Below are 25,095 nucleotides of genomic sequence, written 5' to 3'. Positions count from 1 at the left end.
TAAAGCTTTGCTGCCTTTTTAACAATATTTTCTCTTTTCCTTCTCTTCCCATCACCTTTTGCTTTTGTTTTCATGTGTTTTGGTTGTGGCTATTCCTTACGTTCCCCTCCTCATCCCACCTCTGCCTATCCACATCCACCATTTCATTTCACCCGTACATCCTTAGCATGGCAAGGCACTGACCTGATGCATAATCACGTCTTGGCTGATGATGACCAATCAAGTCTAGACTCCTTGGGTCGTCGCAGTAGCCTTTCTCGTTTGGAGCCTTCAGACCTCTCAGAAGACTCTGACTATGACAGTATATGGACAGCCCATAGTTACAGAATGGGGTCTACATCTCGTAAGAGCTGTTGCTCATATATCTCTCACCAGAACTAATGCACTTCTGAGCTTTTCTTAACAAATGCTTGTTGTATCACAGCCTGCTTTTCTTAGATGTTTTCTTGCTGTTCCTTGTCTCTTCAATGTGATATTTTAACAACTTTTGAGAGCGTTTCTGATATTTCAATTGTACCTCGTGGGAGGCTCTATTGCCAATTTAATACACATACAATTAAGTCATTTTAAATCGAGAGTGTATATCCTGCTAAGGATATTATACCTTTAGGGTTTTTTAAAAGTGACAGCCATTGATTTGTAGCTCTGAATAGTCTGTTTTTTGACTTGGTCAGTGTAGCAACAATTCCTTTTTTTCCCCCACCCCGATACAGCACGTTTTTGTATTTTGTACTGAAACCATACTGGTTTGTGAGCTAAGTGCCAGCAATATGAAACTACTTTAGCCTTATAGTGGTCTAATTTTCTATGTATTATAAACACAAGGTATAAAGCAGGGAGAACAAGAGAAAATAATTTTTAAAATATGCAGTACAAGAACTGTAAAATTATTCAGATACTCCTTTATCTGGGCAATCTGTATGGCAGAGTGTTTGATAATCTATGAAAATGTTTATATTGCTGTCTTTTTTTTTCATTGCTTAGACATGGATGAAGAATCATACGTTTTTCTCAAGTTAAGCAGTTGTCTTAAAGACCTGGAAGTCTGTGTTGTTAAATGCAGTGTATACTTCATGCTACCAGTAGTCATACTGTCACTTTACTGCAGGTAGTAATGTGGAAGGTTCCAGGTTTTAGATGCTGATCTGCCTAGTAAAATGCACAACTATCAATAAAGCATCGGTCCTTCTCTATGAAAACCACAAAATCCAATCTGAAAAAAACCATTCAGAAAGGTTCCCATTATGAAAGCTTGAGTGTTCAGCATCTGAAACTGTTGGTATAACTGTGGTCAAAATGGGTTGTAGGAAGTCCTTAAAAGCAGAATGCCTGGCTTTGGTTTTCACAGTTTGGATACATCTGAGACATGTATTTATTGTGTTTTGTAATTGCTCTCATAAGCACATTGGTTTTCAGCAACCAGCTCTTCATTCAGAGTAACTTTAGCTTTGCACAGAACTGAATTTGACACATTATATAATCAGTTCCGAATGTGATACAATATATATTCTGCACCTGGGACGTTGGTGGGGGAAAGTTGTGTTCCGTATTGTGGATAACATAATTGGAATTGAAATGAAACCTTTCTGTATTCTAAATGCTTATTAACATTAAGAAAACAGCCGCATCCTAAAAGGGAGATAACATTTTTTTTGCTTTCCTTAAGATTCCAGGATGCTGTATTTTTTATTTTAAACATGTACAGTGCTCAGTGTTCTGATATCACTATATGAACAAATTAAGATAGGGGCAATTGTTGCTGCCTGGGAATTTGATCACACTGTTTACAAGTCCTAAGGCAATAGTAAACTCCTGCAGGTGATTTAAGCAGGAAACTAATGGTTACACATGAACTATCCCACAAGGATGTAAAAATGGACAAGCTGTATTAGAAGCAGTTCATATCCAAAACTTCACTATCAGTTTTAAGTGTTTGATAACCTACTTGTTACTCTAGATAATGAAAATTGAGATGCTTATCAGAAAGAAATTTCAGGGGTTTATTATTGTACTAGTCATTTTATTGACCCTTTGTGGCAACAAGGTCCTTGTATGCACTGTATCTAATTTTAACTAGGAAAAATTCCTGAGGGAACAAATATATGGTGTATGTACTCCATGCTATATCAGACAATACCTCTGTAAACCACTTAGCTTTCATTTTTATTTTAAAAGTCACATAGAGGATTCACTTCCTATTTATAATGCTGAAAGCATGGATCATTTTTTCCCTTGATTTTCTTTTATTTAGGCCGTAGTGTTCTGGTGGAATAATATTGACGTTTTCTGCACTGGTTAAATGCCTGTTCATTCACATAATACTACTATATTACATATATTATGTACTTGTAAATATTATGAGTTTTTGAAATAGCTGCTGCACTTAAACGTTCCTTTATCACACAAAATAATGCTTTTGTTTCCCAGATCTGAAGATTTTATTGACTTTGTATGCACCAAAGCTTTGACAGTTTGCCACCATTAATTATTGTAGCAGTTAAATCATTAATTGTCATCGGAATGATGTTATTTTATGATGATGATCTTCAGTGCCAACATCACTGCAGAATTAAAAATCATTGTCTGCGTTGTCCATGTTACAGATCACTAGCTATTGTCAACTAATCAGAAGTATTAATGTAAGAAGTTTAAAAAATACCAGTGTGGAAATGATGGTATTCAGTCCAAAGGTTCAGTGTTTCTATTTTTGTGGAACTTTAGTCATGCTAATAATAGTACCTTATGTTTATGCAATTCTGTAAAATATATGTGTACAGTTAGTATTATACTGAAAGAATGCAGAATCTGAATTAGAAGGTAGGTTTAAGCCACTGTCAGCTCCTTTTCATGTGGCTTAAATGGTGTTTCCATTAAATGAGTATTTAACAAAAATTGACACCAAGCTATATTAATTGTGTTTTTTGCATAATCTTGCCAAAACACAGTAATGTGTATATAGTGACGTAAAACATTGACAGATCTATATATTGTGCATTTCATTTGTGAATGGGAAAAGCCATCTTTAGTAGATGACTGACTTTTGAAAATACAAACTGGATGTATATCTAAATGTTGCATTGTATTGTACAGTATGCCTATTATTGTTTGTGGTTGCATATAGCAATTAAGTGTTTTGTTTTATAAAAAAAAAAAGGACATCTGTTATGTACAGTTGAAATAAATTTTGCATTTGCTAGCCTGTGACTAATATTTAATCATTATACAGGGGAAAGGACAGCATAACTCGCAATTTCACATTTGTTGTTTGGCTTTTCTGAAAGTAGCATATTAAAATGAAAGCCAAATGCTAAAATAAGAGAACCAACCTGCTTTAGTGAAGGTGTTCATGTATGATTTGTGTGTGATGTAATCTAGACATTCTAATGTAATCCATCATAGTGCAAGTTATTCTGTGTCCTGATGATTTTTTCTTCTTCTTTTAAAACTTTCCATCTCTAGAGATATTGTCATCTACAGAACATGTTTCCCATTTCTATTTATGGGGAAGTAGTGTTTCCCCCCTTAATATGAGAAAACGTAAATTGAAAACAGGCTAGGCAGTTGCTCAGGAGAAAATTGGGTCAGTTTAAAAAAGATTGAATAAAATATGTAGAGGGCCTGGTACACAAGTACAAATTAGTGCATATATCTGTGGTCTTAAAGTTTTGCTACTAATGTAGCAATTCTTTTCTAGCCCTACAGCCATCTAAATGAATGGTGAGCATAATCTTTTCTGATGAACATCTGTATCAATTAGGGAAATGTGGGAAATTCTGTATCTAAAGTAAGTACTCTTTGTATATGCTTTGAAATTTTTTCTTAGGGCTCTTCATACTGTCATTATTCCAAAAGTAGAAAGCCCCTTATTTAGTATTACTCCATTCATATATACCAGCTGTGTGTCCTGTTATTTTTTCCCAAAGATTTACTTGTGTCTATAAACTCTTTAAAATTGGTTCTCCTCCAAAAAATGACTGAATTTGACATATTGGCATACAAATAAAATGATGGGTTTTTAGTTCCCAGCCCTACAAACTCAACCTGTGATCGGAAAGTCATGCTAGGTTCTTTCCTACTGATGCATAACCACCAGCAACAAAGTTTCTTCATGTCAGATTCTGTCTTTAGCTAATAGCTACATCTGTGCAGCCCCTTTGTGCTTAAGCTTATGGCAACCTAGTAGTTCTCAATGGTATTTGATACGTTAGACTTAGGGGAAAATTTAGCTCTGCAGTTGGAACCTGGTTAACAATTCAGTTGATACACAAGAAAAGTACAGACTGCAGCTCACTCTTTTTTAGATTTGTTAGCGCTAACAGATTCTTCACAGTAGAACACTCTGTAAAGTTTGTTCAATGGGCAACTGGGTACCTGATTTGACAGCAATATCCATCGGTGTTAGTGATTAGAATGTGAATAATGCAATGAAAAGTTGAACATTTAAAGTGTGCACTGGTCTAATTTGCACGTGACTATACCACAAGTGTACATGCAAATGGCCAGTTAGATATCTAACTAGTAGGGCTGTCAAGCGATTAAAAAAATGAATTGCGATTAATCGCAGTTTTAATCACACTGCTAAACAATAATAGACTATCATTTATTTAAATATTTGGATGTTTTCTACATTTTCAAATATATTGATTTCAATTACAACACAATACCAAGTTACAGCTCACTTTATATTATTTTTTATTACAAATATTTGCACTGTGAAAAGATAAGAGAGTATTTCAATTCACCTCATACAAGTACTGTAGTTCAAGCTCTTTATCGTGAAAGTGTAACGTACAAATGTAGATTTTTTTTTTAACATAACTGCACTCAAAAATAAAACAATGTAAAACTTTAGAGCAGTGTCTCTCAAACTTTTTATGCTGGTGACCCCAGTTGGACTTAAAAAAAATCATGATCCAACCCACTAGAAAAAAAATTGTGATCCCGTACATTCAACCTTTTAGGGCACAAGCCTTCGGCCCCCCTCGGGGTGCGGGCCTTCGGCCCCGCTGACTCTAAAGTCCAATTAACGGATTAAAAAAAATTACGCCTTAATCATGCTGTGAATTAATCCTTAATTGACAGGCCTAATGCAAAGTGAAAGGTCATGGGGACTTATCAGTTGGAAGTGACGGAGGAGTGTTTCAGTTGATGACTATGAGCTGACAATGTGATGCAGCTGTGAAAAAGACTAATTCAGTCCTATCATGCATCAGGCAAAGTATTTCCAATAGAGCCAGGGAAGTGTTATTACCATTGTACCAGGCTCTGGTGAGACCTCATCTGGAATACTGGATGCAATTCTGGTCTCCCATGTTTAAAAGATGACTTCAAACTGGAACAGGTTCAGAGAAGGGATGCTAGGATGATCAGAGGAATGGAGAAACTACCTTACAAGAGGAGACTTAAGGACTTTGGCTGGGTTAGCCTAACCAAATGAAGGCTGAGGGGCGGTATGATAACTCCGTATAAATACATCAGAGAGATAGATGTGCTATTTAAGTTAAGGGCCAGTGGTTGTACAAGAACAAATGGATATAAACTAGCCATCAACAAGTTTATGCTTGAAGTTAGATGAAAGTATCTAACCGTCAGAGAAGTGAAGTTCTGGAACAGCCCTCCAAGGGGAGTAATGGGGGGAAAAAAACTTACTTATTTCAAGACTGAGCTTGATAAGTAGGGCTATCAAGAGATTTAAAAAAATAAGATTAATCACAGTTTTGATTGCACGGGATAAAAAGATGTTTATATGTAGCTATTGCAGGGCTAAGTTCCAATACCATCGAAGTATTTCAAGTCTGCAGTACCACCTACACGCTAAACATTCTTTCGCCTCCACATCTTGTGCTACAGATAACATAGCAACAGCAAATGAATCCCATCAGCCATAACCGAGTACACTTAGAGTTTGATCCAGGGCTTGTAGCGATCCTGAAAGTAGAACAGCTTAACCAATGCAATTGCAAAGCGGATAGCTATGAACTGCAGACCACCCAACGTTGTAAACAACAGAGAGCTGAGAGATGTTACTCAAATTGCATCTTCCAATCAGTCATACACCTTGCCCTCCCAAGGAGCCATTCCATCATGAATACATGACCTGTATTACAACGAGAAGACCACAAAGTTGGAGCTTCTGAAAAATGCCCTAGCTGTTGCTTTGACTGGTGATCACTGGACATCCTTGAGCAATCACAGCTATCTTGGAGTCACGGCACACCTGATTGATACTGGATGGACACTGCAATCATTTGCTTTAACAGTAATGCATCCTGAAGAGAGACATTATGCTGAAACATGTGTAGAGCATTTCTTGGATGTTGTGAAATAATGGAATATTCAAGAACAGGTAACAACAATCAGTACTAACAGTGCAATGAAAACTGTGATTAATTTTTTTAATTGCAATAAATTTGTTTTGAGTTAATCGCTGAGTTAAATTAATCGACAGCCCTATTAACTAAACCTTGAAACTCAAGCCCAGCAATCCTATTAGTAGATATTTTTAAAAGAATTTCTTAGAATAGAAAATGATTTTCCATTCTATTAAAAATCAGATTTTGTAGAAAGAGATGTAGAAAACAAGAATGTCTGGCATTAATATGAAAATTGTACAGTTACAAAAGATTTAGATCAGTGTAAGTCTGTGCCCTCACCACTTTTTTTTTTGCCTTTGAAAATATGAAAAGCTAAAGACAGAATGAAATCTGTACAAGTTGTTCAGTCCAGTCATCAATGATACTCCCAATTTATACTATTATTGTAAATTAACAGCTGTTAAAGTATAGTGTATATAGAGTATTTGTCTCTTAATAGTTTTTTTTAAAAACAACTTTAGTTAAACCAGTCCAAGGACTGAGTCTAGGAAAAGGCCTAATGTGTGGTTATTACAAAAGTTTACCTTTTATTTTCAACCTTGCACTTTCCTTTTAAAATATAATTCGTTATGTTTGCACTTATCCAGACACCCTCATATAGTGTGCCTAATGTCAGATTCAAAACCAACCGTCAGACACATCTCTGAGGCAGTGGACCTGCATCATATATCAATGTGTTCTTGCATGTGTCATTTTGTAGTCCATCCCAATCGCATTAACAATAGGTGCAGTTGGACGCCAGGGAGAACGTCGGTGAATTCCAGTCTGCATTCTGGCTTTCCTTTGGAGTTGTGCTAAATGCTCATGAGTCTTGTCCTGCTGGTTTTAGAGTGAGATCAACTGGCCATTTTTGTCATGTGAATGTCTCAGCGGCTCTTAATATAAGTGGCCATAGGCTGTTGCTTGATGAATGTTCCAGATGTGTCTTAAACTGCCCTTCCATGTGAATAATCCATGCCTAGATGTCAGTCAGTAGTAACTAAAAGCACTGTGATCACTGAGGGAATCTGATATGTGCATTTTGCAAATATGTATCTTCCTTTCCCATGTTAACAGAGTGTGCATCTGAAGTCTCTTACTATTGCATAGAGTACCATGAATGAGCTGATGTACAGATGTACTTCTCTTACCTTGTGGATTCTAGAAGTTGAACCTGTGCCTTGGAGGATATTGCTAGAAGGAAACATCAGAGCTGCTTCATCCTCAGCCCTGGGAAAACAGAAGTCTTACTGCTGGGTAGAAGCTTGTGTCTCTGCTTGTTGATAGAGGTTGTGTGTGTTTGGACGTAGTGAATTGAGTTCATAAACCTGGCATAACTTTCAACTTAGCATTTTCTGTGTCAGGCAGTGTTGGGCTTTTTTCAGTTGTACAGTTTTGCATCATGTATGCTCTAATTTTATTTTGTGACAATCATCTCAATAGTAAAACATGCCATCATGACATGCACCTTAATTGTAATTCGTTCACAGGAAGGGTAGAGTAGCTTCACTATATACAACTTGTTCAGAATGCAATAACATGTTTTATTATACTCCTGAGGGCATTCTGTCCCAAAATATTAAAAGTTCTGTGCCCAATATTTTAAAATTCTGCAAAATTCTACAATTTTTATTTGTTAATAAATAATTGCAGAGGCTCCAGCATGGCAGTGGGGAGCACAGGCCACCGGCTGCACAAAGGTGGGAGATCACCCTGCAACATCCCCACCACCCACCCCGGAGACACTGACTCAGTGGTTAGGCTGCATCTGACCCTGACACAGTACGAGGCCTGGGCCTGCCCCAGAAACACCCTGGGGCCCTGGCCCTGTGCACCAGGCGCACCAGGTGTGGGACACACAGGCTCAACCAGGCAGGATCCAAGTGTGGAGGGGCTCATTGTGGGGTGAGAGGATTCTGTGCGGGGCAATCAGGGTGCAGGCAGCGCAGTGGGGGATCTAGGTGTGGGGGGATCTGGATGCACAGAGGCTCGTTTGTGGGGGAGTGGGGTTCCAAGTGCAGAGGCAATGGGACTCTGCAGTGGCTTCCGGGTGAAAGTGTTTGGTGCTCAGCGGAGGGATATGGGTGTGGGGGTCTCAGTATGGGGGTCTGGATGCTGGGGGAGTGGGGCTTGGTGGAGTGGAGATCTGGGTGCAGTTAATTGGGGGTCAGTGGTGTGGGGGCTCAGGGTGATGCAGGGGGGTGGGGCAAGTCAGGGTGGGAGTTTGAGTGCAGGGAACTTAGTGGGGGGATGGTCTGGGTGCAGGGGGCTCCAGATGCAAGGGTTGAGGTTCAATGGAGTGGGGTTAGGGTATGGAGGGATAGGGGGGTTCTGGGTATGCGGGGTGAGGCTTGGTGGGAGTGTCTATGGTATGGAACATCCGGATGCATGGGGGTTGGGCGGATTGGAGAGCAGCTCTCCGTACAGTGATCCCTCCCCCCACAGCTGAGGAGCAATGGGGGCAGGAAGCAGGGGAGGATGCTGAGCTTCCTGCAGCTGGGGGAGTTCCTGGGGGGTGGGTCTGATAGAGCCCCAGCTACTCCTTGCAAGGGAAGAGGAAGTCCCATCCTCTCCTACCTCCAGCTCAGCTGGGACTAGCAGCTGATTCCAGTTCAGGGTAGGAGCCACTGGCTGGGTTGTCCCCAGTCCTGCAGTGATTTACTTCTGCTTTGGGTGCCTGAAATGTTGTACCTATGCAACTAGGGAATGGTGCGTGACTACTCTTGCAGCTTCTCTTTGCTTCCCTGTCAGAAATTCATTTTTCTGCGGGAAAGCAAAGAAATCTGCGGGGGACATGAATTCTGCACACATGCTGTGGTGTAGAATTCCCCCAGGAGTAATATTACAAGTTTCCTGCACTTTTGCAATGGGTGCCTAATAATGTTTGGATTGATTTTCTTTATTTAAATTGGTATTTTGGAACTTTAAAAACCGAAATAGCGTAGGCCTGGCTATGTTGTAGATCTTTGTCTGGATGTATATCTGACTATGAAACTACTGTCCTTTTAGGAATATCAGTAATCTCAGGTCAGCAGGCAGTTATGGTCTGCTGCTGGATTGCCTCACCTCCCCACCCTCCCCAACATCTGTTTCACTTACCTCCCTCCCCATTTCTAAAAATAATTAGGAATTTTTAAAATTATTTCAAAGATGGGATTTTTGTTTGTTTGTTTTTCATTATGACCTCTTTTGCCCTCCTCTACAACTCATGGTTTTTGGTCAACATTTTTATATTACACCACGCCAGTTTGCATTGAGCTCTTTTTGAGATTTCAGCGGGTTTGTTTTATGTATATATTGCATTGTAATGGTTTTCAATTTACACCAGGCCAGTATGTCGTCATGAAGGTGTTTTATTTATAAATGTCCCAATCTGGCAGAGTGCAAGTGTGTAATTGTACTTACTTGAGAAGTCCTGTTGACTTCAATGGGACTATTCACACATTCAGTTTTATACAAACGTTTTTGCTGGGAAGGTCCCAGTTATTACTGTGTTTTAAAGAATGAAAATAACAGGTTACTGCTGTTGTAGATTCCGTCTTTAAAGTTTAAAAGACTTAGGGTGAGATTCTTTGTTGTGCCTCTAAGAGGTGTAATTTGAACAGGCCTCCTGGGTCTGCCATATAGGTGCAGCACTGCTGCGTCTTTACAATACTGCATGCTTCAGCCCAACCTCACCCAACACACCCCTCCTGCCCCCAGCCCCACTCCATAGGCATGCCCCCTATGCCATAGCTTACAAGGAGGTCACCTGAAAAGAGTCTGGAGAGGGGCTGAGGATTTATTCACTCTTGGCCTTTGAGATTTTCAAAGACCTTCGGGGGATTTAGCCACACACCCTCCATTAACAAAGTTAGATTTTCTGGTTGAGATGAAAACTTATTTCAAATGCAAATTTACAAGTAAATATAGCAAAGTCAATATGGTTTCTCTTTTAAAATAACAGGTGGTATAGAAAAGAATCATCAGGGCAATAAAATAGTTTAATACAGATTTGCATTTTTCTGTTGTAGGTTATCGCATCAAATCTGTACTTTCTGCAAATACTGTATAAGTCGCCCTACTAAAACGTTTTTAGTACAGGTTGAAAAATGCTATTTTTGTTTCTTCATACCTCTATTAATATTCTATCAGCAGGTGTTTGTGAAGTGCAAATAGAATATGACAGGCTGAAATACAAAATTACATTTTTTTCATGGGAACAAGATAAACACAGCTATCTGAGGCCAGAGCAGTGAGAGCCGCATGGTGGCAACAATAAAAAGCAATTACATTAGGAAGCTTATCAATGCAATAAGAATGCCAATGAAGCTCTCGATGTTCTGACTTCATCATCATTATACACTCTGGCCCACAAAAGACCAGTGACATGGGAATAGTTTATATTTCTCATAACTGGTATATGCGCGTGCGTTTGTGTGTGTGTACAGTGTTTATTACTGTGAACATTTTCTTTTTTATAAAATGTGATTTAAATTTTACTTCAGTATTCTACACCCCAGTGTCACAAGATATTTTCTATGCGGTCTGTTTCAGTTTTAATGTACACATATGGTTATCTATGATGAATATATATATTGTGTGTGTAGATTATACATAGATTAGATATGGTATTTGTGAAATAGCTTTATAGTTGTAACATTTTCTAGTTTTAGCTGGCTTTCTCCCCATGCCATCCCCACCCCTCCAAAGGCCCGATATCACTGTGTCCTTATTTCCAGCAGAGAGACTTGGATGCAGCTCTGTCTAGAGATAAATGCTTCATTCCTTCAACTGAGTAAAGGGAGCCACAGGAGACAAATACAAGACATTTCTCTTTCCCAAGTAAACACCACCCTCTGCCCCTGCTGCCTTGGGGTGCTCAAAACTGACACTCAGACCCAAACTCCGATGCTGCTAGATCATTAGTCTAGCCTCTTAAAATTATTTTTATCTCATTGCTCCACAATAGCCTGACATATCACAATTAGCCCGACCTACCTCAGGCAGTTCCCCAGCTTATTAGTTGTTGATAAGCACAAGACAAATAATTTTTGCGTCAGTCAAAATTATGATGGACAATGCCAGTACAGAAATTTCTTTCACCGCATACGCAGAGCTCTGCTGTGCCTATGTTTCAAGTCACTCCTTCCTTGCAAAATTATGATTTTTCTCATTGTACAACAGCATGAGTTCATTTTAAAACAGTATTTGACCCTTTTTTATTATATAGGATTTACGGTTGTTTAGGACCAGATTCTGCTCTCAGATCCTTTCCTCATGATCGTTATTGTATAGAGATGTGAATCTACTGTTAGATCCTCGGTGCCTGCCGAAGGACTGTTCCCACTGATTTAACTGATTGCCATCATTTACTGAAAAGTAGTTTGAGCTTTTCTGTATCACTAAGCAGGGGTCTATTTTTCTCCTGTTGGCTTATTTGTCCTCAGAACATATGACTGCAGTGGTTTGATAGTTAATGTCTTTCATTGGGCTCACGTTCTTCAACATGATTTGCCCTGTGTTTAGAGATTACAGCATTTTGTTACCATCTGTGAAGCAAAGGCAACATTATAATGAAGCAGCTGGTCATCAAGAATGAACAAATTTCCACTAACAGAAGTGCTCCCCATAATACACATTTATTGGGTGTAAACTGAAATCATGCTAAAATTAATACATTCCTGGTTAGAGGAAGACCATGATAATAAACTGGTAAATGAGTGGGCATTGTCTGTAATTTCATAGTTGACATTTTGGGTAAATATACAACAGCTCCAAAGCTTTATCAGCTTTATTTAACTAAACATGTAGTTCTAAACAAATGCTTAGGAAGCATTTTATTTACAAACCTTTTTGAAAAATGCTAGTAATTTGTTGCAGCCTAATTAACTATCATTTCTAGAACAGTTTGCTTCGTGAAAGACACATGCCTTCAAACTGTTCCTGTTTCACAATTTACACTAATTATCTTAGAGATACATCATTTTGGAATGATAATAAAAATGTTCATGGTAAAATGGTGCTGGAGGAGATGTGTTTTGAGATTGTTGTGAAATCATTTTTTCTCTTATAGTTTACGGTTTTTATATTTTTTTTAACTGTGTACTTTGTATAATGATTTTAATAATGTAATTTGGTAATTTATATGAGTAAAAAGCACCATCTTTTATTTATTTATATATACATGATGTTATTTGTAAACTTCTCAGATGTATAAAGAATAGCTTGTTTTCTGGAAAAAAAATTTCAAATCTTTTTATTTTTTCTTCCTACTCCCACTCCTGTGTGATTGATTTCATTTGTGCCCTGAAACTGCAATTTCAACATTTGATCTCACTGTCACTGCTTCTCTCTATTGGCTTTGCTGGAGTTACTCTTGATTTATACTGTTGTAAATAAGTTCAGAATTAGCCCTAAAGGCTTGACTGCAATTTGTTTATATACACACATAATACTCTCATTTACCTCACTGTGGCGAATCCATACGAGTCTTACAAATTCAAAGAGACAGATATTTTACTGTGCCTTGATCTCTGGACAGCATCACCACTGACAACACCGGGGAGTTCCACCACCAACAAAAATGAAAAAAATGAGTCAGATTTTTTTTTTTTTTTTAATTCCAGAGTCTACAGAAAAACATTGTTAAAGAAGTAAAGGATATAAGTCAATAGCTGTGTGTTCATGAGACAAACAATTTAAAGCAAATACTTGGTTCATAAAAGTGTGTCATGCATTATAAAGATGAAACAATAATCTCTTGAAAGTCCTCTGGTGTTGTTTGCATGTTATTCATTCTGTAATTTTTTTTTTTTTGTAATAGGTTCCCGTAAAGAGTCTGCTCCCCAAGTATTGCTTCCAGAGGAAGAGAAAATTATTGTAGAAGAAACAAAAAGCAATGGTCAGACTGTGATCGAAGAAAAGTAAGAAAATGTCTAAATTTAAAACAGTACATTTCACACTTGCACAAAAGTAATTTGTGTGATATACTTGGCTATGAAGTTTATTCTGTTTATTCTGTAGCAATAGGTTTAACAGCAATAGTGATATAGTGGAGATTTTTTTGCTGGTTAATCATGACGTGCGCTACAGCTGAAAATTGATCAATTTTGTTGCTGAATGATATAGTCTTTCCTTTAGTGTCGACTTGCAGGCTTCTTTCTAACTGTATATTTATTATTTATTTTACAGTGTATATAACTTAATTTACTAGGCATGCATGGTGTTTCAGACACAAATAAAATGACATCAGTTATGCTAGATGTTACAAATAGGATGACAGGTCCTTTTTCTAAGGAGTTTACCTGGCTGGTTTCTGTCTTAATAAGAATGTATAACATTACACAAAGGGTTGGGGAAGTATTAGGAGCTAGCTGGCTCTTTTGCTTCATGATTTTTCATGTGTTGAATTTTATTGCATGGTATTTAATGCCTTTTAATAATATATAAATCTGTTAATCCATTTACACTTTATGAAATGATTGTAAGAGATCTTAATCTTCTATTTTAGAAGCCTTGTTGACACAGTATATGCATTAAAGGATGAAGTACAGGAATTAAGACAGGTTGGTAAATAATGCATACTGTATTTTATCAACACTTATGGATAGCGGGGGAGTGTGCAGATTGTACGTTGTAGTTGCAGCAAATAATTATTAAAGTTAATAGGGTTAAGTTTTTTTTCAGTAGCAGGGTTAGGGCTAAATTCAGAATCTTCAGTTTTTAGTCCAAAAAAGGAGATCTCTGTCCCAGTTGAATTTTAAAAAAAATGTAGTTTAGAAACTGAGGGAAGATAATACAAAAGAAAAACATAAACCCAGGAGAAAGGAGTTAGATATATTATCTCCGTGAGTTGACTGAGTGAAACGTGCCCTGTTTTCAAACTGCAGCAATTTGTGACATATTAGGCAGCATTTTAAAATACTATAAAAGTTTACCAACTGAAAAATAGAAAAAAAACAAAGATACTGGTACTCAGACTATAATAACTTCAGTGATTTAAATATGTCTGATTCTATTTAGGCCTTTATCCCTCCTCCCCCCCCCCCCCCCACCTCCCGCTGTACTTGAGCACTTCCTTTTGATCAATTCTTATATCTTCTCATTTCAGGAGATGAAGAGCCACTTTACCTTACTTTCCCTCACTTATTGTCATGTGACCGCTATTCAAAAATTATTCATGCCACAAGTTAACTCAGATATTATTTTATCACATAGGTGAGACATCTTGCAGAATTCCCCTTGAGAAACTAGCATGGAACTTGCAACTAGAGCTGTCTAAATAACGGATTTTTGTTTGTTTGTTTGCTGGCCATTCAAAAAATAAAAAGAAAATTAAAATTAGCTTTGGGTCAATCCAAAATCTAAAATTTTTCAAAATTTTCAGTGATCCAAACAGTTGAAAAAATTTCAGGTTAAACAAAATACTTGATTTGATCTGAAACAAAATGTTTGGTTTCTTTATTGAGTTTTAAACCTTTTAATAATAAAATTGAAGTAAATTTCTAAACAAAAAACCATTTAGAATAAAAATGTTTAATTTAGTAAATGTCAAAAGGAAATGTATTTATTTTTTCCCCAGAATTTGTGGGGAAGGTTTCTACCCCCAAAATTTGGCAAATTGAACACGAATTCGCAAAATGTTTTGATCGATCTGAATCTGCAATTTTTTTGGCCAAAAAAAAATTTAAAACAGAAAGTTTCAGACAAAATTTCACCCAAGTATACTTGCAGGTGCTTTCTTTCAGTGCAGGTCCACATTTTCAGTGCTTCACCTACAGGTAAGAAGGCATATGGAAGCTTAATAAGAACGGAAAGGCTGGTACAGAATAAAGTCTGTTTAGACCCGGGGAGGCCCTGATCTGTGATTGGGGCCCTAACCTGCTACCATAGTCTGAGTACTAAATAATACCCACAGCTTAAGCAGACCACTCACTTTCTTTAGCCCTGTGCTGAAACAAGGCTTTTAATTGTGTACACATTCCTTATATAGCAGATAACCCAAGTTAGCACTGATCTTGATTGTATTACTGGAATGTTCATGTAGATGTATTTATATCTGTTGTGTAGCTGCCATGGTCCTTGGACTGTTCCAATCCTCCTCTCTGTAACTTACGAGTCAGCCCACACTTTCAAGGTTACAAGGTCTTTTATTGTTTGGGGTAACAATAAATCTCTGGGTTCTTAAAAAATCTTGATTGGCTGTGCCTACCTAAAGGAAGATAGATGTATAAAAAAAGTATTGCAAGTATATGCTTATAATTTTCTGGTCATTCTCAAGAATCAAATACTGGCAATCTATCTTTGCTAGACTCTAATGGATAGAACTGTCTACGTCAGACCTGTGCACTTACTTAAAGCCATAGTTGCCCTTCTGCTACCACTTCCTAGGAGGGCCTGGTGCAATTTATCTGGTCTCCTAGTCAGACACATTTTCACTGGAGCTGTTAAAAATGTAACCAACACACAGAACCAGTTCTATTTGAGAAGTCCCAACTGTTGTTCTCTGCTGCTGCACATCTGCATTCCTTAATGTACAGGTGGGTAAAAAGCCATTAAATTAGCCCCTTTTCCCTATATGTAAATTAGTCAAGTGATCTTCGCTTCCAGAGCTAGAGACTATTAGATAAAATCTCCCTTCTGGTGTACCACAAAACAGGTTTTTAACCTAGCTGATTCAATTATATACATATAAATATGAATCCGTATTCTCTCTCTCTCTCAAAATTTTTGTTCCAGAACAAATGAAATAGTCACATACTATATGCCCCCATAAATATCACAATTGCTGTGTAAAATAAAATGAGGGGGGGGGGGGTTGTGTTGATTTCAACATATAAAGAATGCCTATCCCAGGCTCTAGGTACCTTTGATGGACCATTAAAGATACAATTAAATTAAGACAAAAACATCAAAAGTAAACTCTGCATCTTCACCTGATGTCACCCCTGTACCCCAGACCTCTCCAAATAGATGGACTTTTTAGGTAGTCTAATGGTTAACAAATCTGGCCTATTTCTGAGTAATGGGGGAGTGAATTCCAAAGTCAAAGGGCCCACATGGAAAACACCCTGCTAATGTTTTCCTCTCTCACACACCATGGGAGTTCCCTTGAAGGCCCCTACTGTGGCAATGTCACTTAGGGAGAGGGGTGATCTCTAAGCTAGGCAAGTCCCAGGCAACATAGGGCTTTGTATTACGTAGGAATCAAGAATTTAAACTTCATCTGGAAACCCACAGGCAGCCAATGTGGATTCCAGACCACTGGTTTCATGTACTCATGGTGAGGTACACCACTTAAGAAGTGGGTGCCACCCTCCTTACCACCTTCGGTTTCTAAGCTATTTCAGATCATAGCACCAAGTAGAGAATACTACTTATAGTCCAATCTTGAAGTGACAAAAGATAGAAGTGTGGTCTGTGTCTGAGAGAAAAGATTTCACTCCCAACCTGATGCAGATGGGGAAAAAAAGCAGTTACTGCTCACTGCCACTATATAATCATCTGAAAGATGCTGAGAATATAGTGAGATGTCCAGATTGCAAATCGGAATGACAAACAGCAGACACGCACCATCATTCTTGGGGGCTTTAATGTAATCCTTGTTGTATCCTCTGGTTGCTTCCCCCAGCCCCTACCAATATCAGTCTCCACTGGATTGAATAATGTAAGCATTAGTGTTGTTCAGTTGGTAGCACCCTTACTTATGGCCCCAAAGGTTGTGGGTTGAAGTTTCAAACACAGGGTAAAATGTTGGGACTTGGACTCACAATCAAGTGGTGAAACTGCAATTAGAGGAGCTGTCTTTCAGATAATACCTCAGTCCTCTTTGTTTGACTGATGGTTGTCTAGCTGGAAGTGAAGTCACAGAGCATGTGTCAGAAAGAATAATAGTTAATATCAGTGTCCTGACCAATAAAGCAATTTAGATTTCCCAGTAAAGCAAATTAAAGCTTGTGTGAGCTCTACAGTAGTGTTTAGGTTTGTGAAACTTATTTCAGTGTGTATTTCAGTGTAAAGAAGTTTGAAATACCAGAAGGCATAAGTGGTTCTTATAAGTTTTTTCATTCTAATTCTTTTATTACATTCTCTTTCTATTTTATTACAAATATATTCCTTAGTAGTTATTTATGTGCTTAAACTCTCTCAAGGGACTTGAAAACTATTTTCCATTTGTGACTTGTTTCCAATAACAACTATGTATGAGAGAGAGAAGCATTTTAGTTTCCATTAGGCATTTCTGCTTCACTGTACCAAGTAATTGTGTAAGTAACTTTTGAATATTGAATAAGTATAACACAAAATAGCTGCATCAGGCAGCAAAATCTGTAACAGACTTTTATTTAAAAGAACCCTCACTGCCCTTCAATTAGCAGCATGCATTTTGGTGAGGAAAGATCAGTTTGCCGTTGAAAAAAGTTACCATAAACTATTTGTCCTCTGTTTGACAGGATAACAAAAAGATGAAGAAATCTTTAGAAGAAGAGCAAAGAGCTCGCAAGGACCTGGAAAAGCTTGTTAGGAAAGTGTTAAAGAATATGAATGATCCTTCTTGGGATGAAACCAATTTATAACTAATTTACCATTGTTTGTTTCTTTCTATTGAAAGACCAGTTGTCAAATCACGCTGGGAAGCCTTCTGACTAGTCAGTGTTGCTTCAAGAGCACTACAAAGCAGGATTTAACTGGATCTAGTGATTTTTTTTGCTTGTAACGTATACAAACAAGTCAAACCTTTCAACTGAAGCAGTCTATAAGTGTGGAGACCATGGATCCTGAACTTTACAAAACTTAATTTGTTTTCATCTAAATTACCTCATTTTGCAGAATGTGCAGCAGCTGACTAAAAGTCCATGTTTTTCAGTGGCTTTTTAATTAAATATATATATTTTTCTTGTAAATATCTGTAATTTTGAATGCCTACGTGATTGATGTATCAGGGCTGATACAATGTTATACCGTACTTTTTCCCCATTATTATAATTGTCACAAGTTTTAGAAATAACAGTACACTCTCACCTCAGAAAGATCAGAGTTCTTTGATGCTGTGTTTGGATCATTTGTAGGTTTGTTTCAAATTACCCTCCTCATATCACATGCACAAATCTACAAAACCTATTTTTTCTTATTGACCAATGTATTTAAATCATTTAATTAACATTATTTATGTCTGTGCAAACATTTAAACACAGTTTTAAATGCTTTTTCAGTATTAAATCAAAAAAGATAAAATAAATTGTGGATTGACACCATTTTTTGTTTCATTCTAATGGCCCCATGACATATTTATTTACACTTGTTTGGAGCACTAATATACAACACTATTTTGGCCAATTAAAGACTGATGTGCTTGCTTGCTTTTTTATGACTGATTCTTAGGTGTTTATATACTACATTTTCTATAGTTGTGCATGTACTTTAACTTACACTGGCTGATAATTTCAAAAAAAAAATCCTAATCTCGATTTTGTGAATAAAAATACTATTTATTTTATGGTCACGATAATCAAACAAACTAAATATCTAGTTATGAATAGGCCACTCAGGTTAGGCCAGCCTAATTCTGTTCTTCCTTTAGTAGGCAGGGTATTTTTATTCCGAACACCCTTAGTGGAAGAATAGTCTATCTGTCCCCATCCCCTTCTCTTATTACACGTAAAACAATATTGTTTCCATCGCAGCATGAATAAACAAAAGCAAATTTAGAAATAAGGGTTTGTGTTTACAATTGGCCTTTTTGTGGCATCTGTTATACTAAAGTGTGTTTTGTAATTTGTGGCTCTGGCAGATTGGAAGCTCGGCAATGCATACAGTGGGCACCACTAAAAACATTCAGCCCGTAGGTTTTGTGACTGCAATAACTGCAGTGTCTTCCTAGATTTAGAATAGAAGACACTACGGAACTGCAGCTGGTGCCCTCTTTAAGGCTCTTATTCAAAGCTCATTGAAGTTAATAGTAAGACTCCCATTGACTTCAATAAGCTTTGGATCAAGCACGAGGAGACACAAATTTCTGCTCTGCTTTAGTCATCAAATTAGAGGAAAGAGGTGTAGCCTCCTCTCAAGTGATGTGTTCCAGCTCTCTCTGTTCTTTTTTTCAGTGGACAGCAGCCAGAAATGGAGGTATAGCGTAACCACCTGTATATCAAGTTCAAGCACTGGCTTTATCATTGTTATAAAAAAGGCCTTAACCTTTACTCAAGTTGTTCCATGACTTCAGTGGTACTTATTGTAGCCCTGATTCAGCAAAGCACTTAAGCATGTGCTGAATTTTAAGCTTGGACTTAAGTCCCATTGACTTCAAACTGAAGTACACGCTTAAAGTCTTTGTTGAAGCAGAGCCCAAATGAAGGCAAATAGAATTAATTTGTTTCTTGTTACGTTTATTACTCATTAATATTTTTATCTGATAAACCATTTTAAAAGTAGAATGGATGCTATTTCTCACAATTTTTCATAGGGCTCATGCACTGTTATGTCCCATTTTAGCAAGATGACTGTTAGAGTTTGCTCTGAAAAGTCCATTTTATCTACAAACTTCATTTTTCATATACAGTTTTCAATTAATCTCTGAAAAGTGAATTTTCAAATTGCTTGGCCGAGAAAAATGGATGGAGATTCTTTTAACAATAGATAGTTTAAAAATATCGTCACTTAACAATACAGGGGATTAAATTAATAGCTTGGGAACCTAATGTTAGGGATCTAAATGGACATGTAGATCCCAAGTGACCATTTTAGACATCTAAATATATTTTTAGGCACTTAATTCCATGTGCTCACATTTGAAAATTGATCCCCTGTCCCATATTCTTAAAGGAACAGATTGAGAAAAAGTTAAAGCATTCAGGTGTGTTCGAGATTTTTAGATCTCTTCCCAAAGGCTCACTACTAATTACAATGTCTTATCTTGAAATGATTTCCTGTTGCTGAATTCAAACCAAAATGTTGGGCTGATATATTTAATTAGTCTTTTGTTTAGCAGAATTTATATCATTACTTAAAAAAGAGTAAGCTAAGTAATGCTAAACATCACAAATTCATCACGTTTTTTCCTGAATTTAGATTTGGGAATAGCAATGTGATTTGAGTTTTGTTCAGGTATGCTGAAGTTGTAAAGTTCAGGCATCGAAATCCAAGTGACTTACTCAGTTATTTTTGGGTGAATTTTAATTTTCTGTTGAGTACCCGTGAAAAGACATTCCAGAGGAAAGACAAAAGGAAGGCATTTAATCTAGCAGTATCTAGCAAATTTTAACTCAGGAACAACTTCCATCATAACATGATCTTATTTTACATTGTATTGTAAAGAGTAGCATTGCTGTGTAAATTTGCTGACAGTACCTGTGAGATCTAATGATGATTTTTACTTTAACAGTACCCCCAGACTGGTATCTTACTGAATATGCCTTTGATATTCGAATTAAGCAGTTAATATGATCATGATTTAATGACTGGTTGTTCAAAATAAATTGGGATGAGGAAATTGGTATTAAAAAACAAGAACAAAAGGCTAATACAATATGTTGCTTTTTGTCCTTAGCTCTACAACAGAGAGCAAGATCAGGGTTCTGGGAACCAATAAATGTCTAGATAACTTTTTTCTTCTAAAATTTGTTATACTGTATAAAGATTGTACATTTCACTGTGTGACCTTCTGAATTGTTGGGAACTTTATATACGCATGGATAAATGGGGCACTGTTATTTAACTTATTAAAGGGTTGTTTCTTTGCTCTCATCGTTTAGGGATGAGGAGGGGAAGCCATTTCTTATCCTATAGATGTGAAGCACTTTCAGTTCTAAACTGTTCAAAAATGTAGCATAACATTACTGTGTACTTAAAATGATGTATGTGCTTGTTTGTTTCACCATGTCATGACATCTTAAAAATTAAACAACTGACTGCCTTTGTATAAACCTTCTTTATGCCAATCATTTAAGGAATCTAGGGTATCCATTTACAATAATTGTGCAGAAATTCAACCATAGTCTAGGTCATAGATAATGTCCTGATACTAACTACTACAATTTTTATATCATTTTGTTGTAATTAATGATTTTTCCCCCCACACCATGAAGAGTTAAATTCCATCTAGTGTGTGATGTATGATTTTAATATGAAGGAAAACTTTTTAGCTTTCTTACTGCCTTTATTGATATACATTTTCATAAAATATAATTTCAGATATTTGTATATAATTCAGTCTGCTATCTTGAAAAAAATACCTTTGCATGGTGTTTATATTGGCAGAAAATAAAACCTTGATATCACAAGAAAGCAGGAGAAATGGAAAGAGAGGACAATAGAAAACTGGGAAAAAGATAATATGATATGTAATGATTATACAAATGGCAGCTCCCTAATCCTTGATCCACTAGATGAAGAACACAGAAAAGAGATGAAGTGTGGGTATTTAAGGAAGAAGAATGGTCTTACAGACATATTGGGAAAATAGGTAACCAGAATAGAACAGAAAAGATGTCATTCTACTTGATGATTCAGCTGCAAGAAGAATGGACAGGAGCAGTCAGTTAGTGATCTGACTTCCAGGAGCCAAGATTAGAATTGATAATTTCATCAGCTCCAGGGTGGAATCTACCCAGTATGTGCCCACATGAACTAATACAAGTTGGACAAAATGATGAAAGAAATCAAATAAGTTAAATAAAATTTAAGGGAAGCAAAACTATCTTCACATGTAATATTCTTAGGATTCTTACAGTCCAGGTAAAAGACAAGGAAGAATAAGAATTGTGTTAGATGAGTTGCTGGATGGAGAGAAAGAAAGAATGTAGGGATGGAGGGTTTGGATTCACAGAACATTGGTCAGTTCAGTGAGTGAGAAGTAGGAGTGAGGCCTGTTTTGGATTAGAATGGTCTTCAGCATGGAAAGCCAATTTTAAGCATTCTCAACTTGCCATTGTGAGACAAGGATACAAGATAACAAACAAGGGGGCCTCCTTGGTAGGTCCATCATAAACTAAATGTATTGGGATATCTTTCATACCAAGAACATCAGAACTGTTTTGCACAATCTGTCTGGGATAGGGCAGGGAAAAGTGTGAGTGATTATTTAATTATCAAAGGTTGGAACTAACTTCAATTTTTTACCTTTCCTTGGACACCCCCAAAACAAACCAGTCTTTCTGAAGTTTCACAGGAGGCATCTAATCCCAGGGAAGCTTTCCTAGGAAGCATAGTAAAAAATAAAAAAAGAATTTAAAAGTTAGTGTTATTAAATTTGTGCCTGAAGTTCACTTTAATTTTTATTCCTTTCTGGCTTGTCCTAACTTCAGAAATGGCTTGTCCTACCAACTCCAAGCATATTTTGTTGCTGAGAAGTGCCTTTCCACCTTCTTTTTAATTGGGGGTGGGGTGGGTGTGAGGTGGGCAAGTCTCAAAAATAAACAGTATACAAAACCTTACACAAAGGCCTCAGTCTGTTACATGTTTTACTTATGAGACTCCATGCATTAACTCAAATTGGACTACTTGCATGAGTAAAGTTAGTCCTGTATGTTTGCAGTATTGGGACCTAAGGTAGGCATAGAAGGGATTAACTAGGTGCTTGTTACCATAGGGGTATAAATAGAAAACTCAGCAAGGATAGAGATGGGATCCTGAAGAAAAGTTTCAGAGTAGTCTTCTTTTTTTGAAGAAAAGTGGAAATGTTCTCCTTCCCCAACCTAGCCAAACAAATATAAACTTGGAAACTGGCCACCTTGCTCTTTGTTTAATGGATTTTGATGCAATTATTAAACATTTCTCAGCCATCCTTAGAATTCCTCTCAATTTATAGTTTGTCCAAGAAGCTGAAGTTCATGTTTCATAAATTTGTGAAATGAATTTTCTGAACATTTTTGAGCATTTAATGAATATTTAGATTTGACACGTTGTTAATCTTTTACTAAGCACTTTTCCAAATGCTTGGGAGCAGTTTGCAGGGATGTGACTATAGATAGCTGGAAGAAACAGCTGCTACCCCAAAACATGCATGTCATTCATAAGTTTATAGTCTTATCAGTACTGTGGGAAAATACGTTGTTGAATAGGGGGAGCATAAGGAGCTGGAGAATATGGCAATGAAGGGGGGACTTGGAGGGCCAAAGAGGAGGTTGGGGGAACATGGAGATAAGGTGAAGTTGAGTGGTTGTAGGGACGGGACTTGGGGTGGCTATGTTGAGCATGGAGTTGGGGGAAGGGAAATTTAAAGGGGCTGGTGGAGAGGCTGGAATTTTGTATCCTGCTACCAGCACGGAGCTGGAACACCAGCCTCTTATCTAGGATAGAATGGCTTGTTGGTGAGCAGGGACAGCTGAGAAAAGGACACACTTGTGTTTTGCTGGTGGTTTTTGAGGCAGCTTCCTCAGTGTAGAGGACTCTAACTACTCAAGTTTGTGTGTGACCCTGAAGGTGCTGCCCTGTTCTCCTGGCTCACCTGACTCCCCAGTCATTGCTTGAGCTCTGCTGCCTCCTGACCCTGGAGTTCAGATGAGAAGATGGCTGCTTCTCTCTAGAGAGGCCTCTTCTGGGCGGGGTCATCAGACTCTGGAATTGAGCATGAGAGTGGCTGATTATGAGGGTACCAAAGGGACCTGAAATAAACAGGGAGAATGAGTGATGGGACTGGGGTCAGAAAATGCTTGGTGAGAGGGTTGCAGAGGTGACCCCCGAAATGTGTAGACAGCAAGCAGTGAAGAAATATTGAAAGCAAATTCAAGGTGAATTTAATTTGTAATTGGAGCTGGTTGGGAAGTCTTCAAAAAATGTTTAATTGGAAAACTTTGAGGGAATCTTCTGGTTTGGGGGAAACTTTTGTTGAAAGAGGTTTCCCAGGTCCAGGCTGGAATGGCTGGTCAAAACCAGAGAGAGCAAGCCAATAACAGCCCATCGCTTCTTTGTCGGTGCCTGACCTGTGATGTGAGAGACCCAGGTCCTAGTCCATAGTCTGTCTGATTTCAGACTTGAACTGGCGTGTCTGTTGGCTAATCTGGGCTCTTGCTCTGAAATAATGTCAATTTTCATGGGACACAAAAGCCTTTTCCTGCCCAGCTCTATTGGCAATGTCCATTCTGATATCTGGGAAGTGGATACATACTTGTCATGTTGTATCTCATGAATGCTTTGGCCTTGAAACTACAAGTTTGTTTTGTTTTGATTTGTGCTAGATCTAATGCTTCCCCCCACCCCACCCCCCCATTCAGTTTTGGGGCTATGCATTTTGGAAGTTAATCATTGTTAAATTAAGAACATCATGGGACTGTATAGAGTTGGGAAGATAGAATAATTATTTTTGTGGAGAAAAAATTACATTTAATCTATAACTCTGCATTTCTATTCGTGTGTGTGTGTGTGTGTATGTGTGTGTGTATATATATATATATAGATATATATATAATTTATAGCTCTTCTTCTGAAGACCAAGCATGCTTGTTCCACAACTAAAAGTTCACCAATGGAACAGGCAATACTGAACAAAGACCAGGAAAATATTTATACTGCTTTTTAGAAAACAACTAAAACGCACTGATTCTTAGTGCCACTACCACTTGGTTCATTTAAGAAGTATAATTGAACATCCAGATTGAACTGAGGGATAACTTGGATGTTTAACAATATTAATATACATTGTATATTTTATAGAAAAACAAAAAGAATAGTGCTACATGAGGAGGTTGGTTTTCTGTTTTGTTTTTCAAGTTGATGTGAATCACAGAATGGAGTAAAGTTCTGAAGAATGCTAAAAGCCTGTGATTGA

The 25,095-nt window shown here is 37.4% G+C and overlaps 1 protein-coding gene across 21 annotated transcripts in view; it reads left to right on the top strand.

Moving 5' to 3' along the window:
* ARHGEF7 (Rho guanine nucleotide exchange factor 7) overlaps positions 1–21,253 on the top strand; it is a 194,811-nt gene extending 173,558 nt beyond the window's left edge. For 7 of the 21 annotated variants that reach the window (XM_065591991.1, XM_005307595.5, XM_008173205.4 and 4 more), the window contains 3 exons: positions 13,159–13,258; positions 13,846–13,900; positions 17,786–21,253. In XM_065591991.1, coding sequence (XP_065448063.1) covers positions 13,159–13,258; positions 13,846–13,900; positions 17,786–17,908 — 278 coding nt within the window. In that variant the 3' untranslated portion in view covers positions 17,909–21,253. Of the gene's footprint in view, positions 1–166; positions 344–984; positions 3,197–13,158; positions 13,259–13,845; positions 13,901–14,445; positions 15,527–15,645; positions 15,875–17,785 lie in introns of those variants that run through there. The other 14 variants (XM_065591940.1, XM_042861430.2, XM_065591930.1 and 11 more) reach the window with 5 other exon arrangements.
* The last annotated feature ends 3,842 nt before the right edge of the window (positions 21,254–25,095 follow it).

The sequence above is a fragment of the Chrysemys picta genome, chromosome 1 (genome assembly GCF_011386835.1).
Source record: "Chrysemys picta bellii isolate R12L10 chromosome 1, ASM1138683v2, whole genome shotgun sequence".
Taxonomy (NCBI): Eukaryota; Metazoa; Chordata; order Testudines; family Emydidae; genus Chrysemys; species Chrysemys picta.
This window is presented reverse-complemented; position numbering and strand designations above follow the sequence as displayed.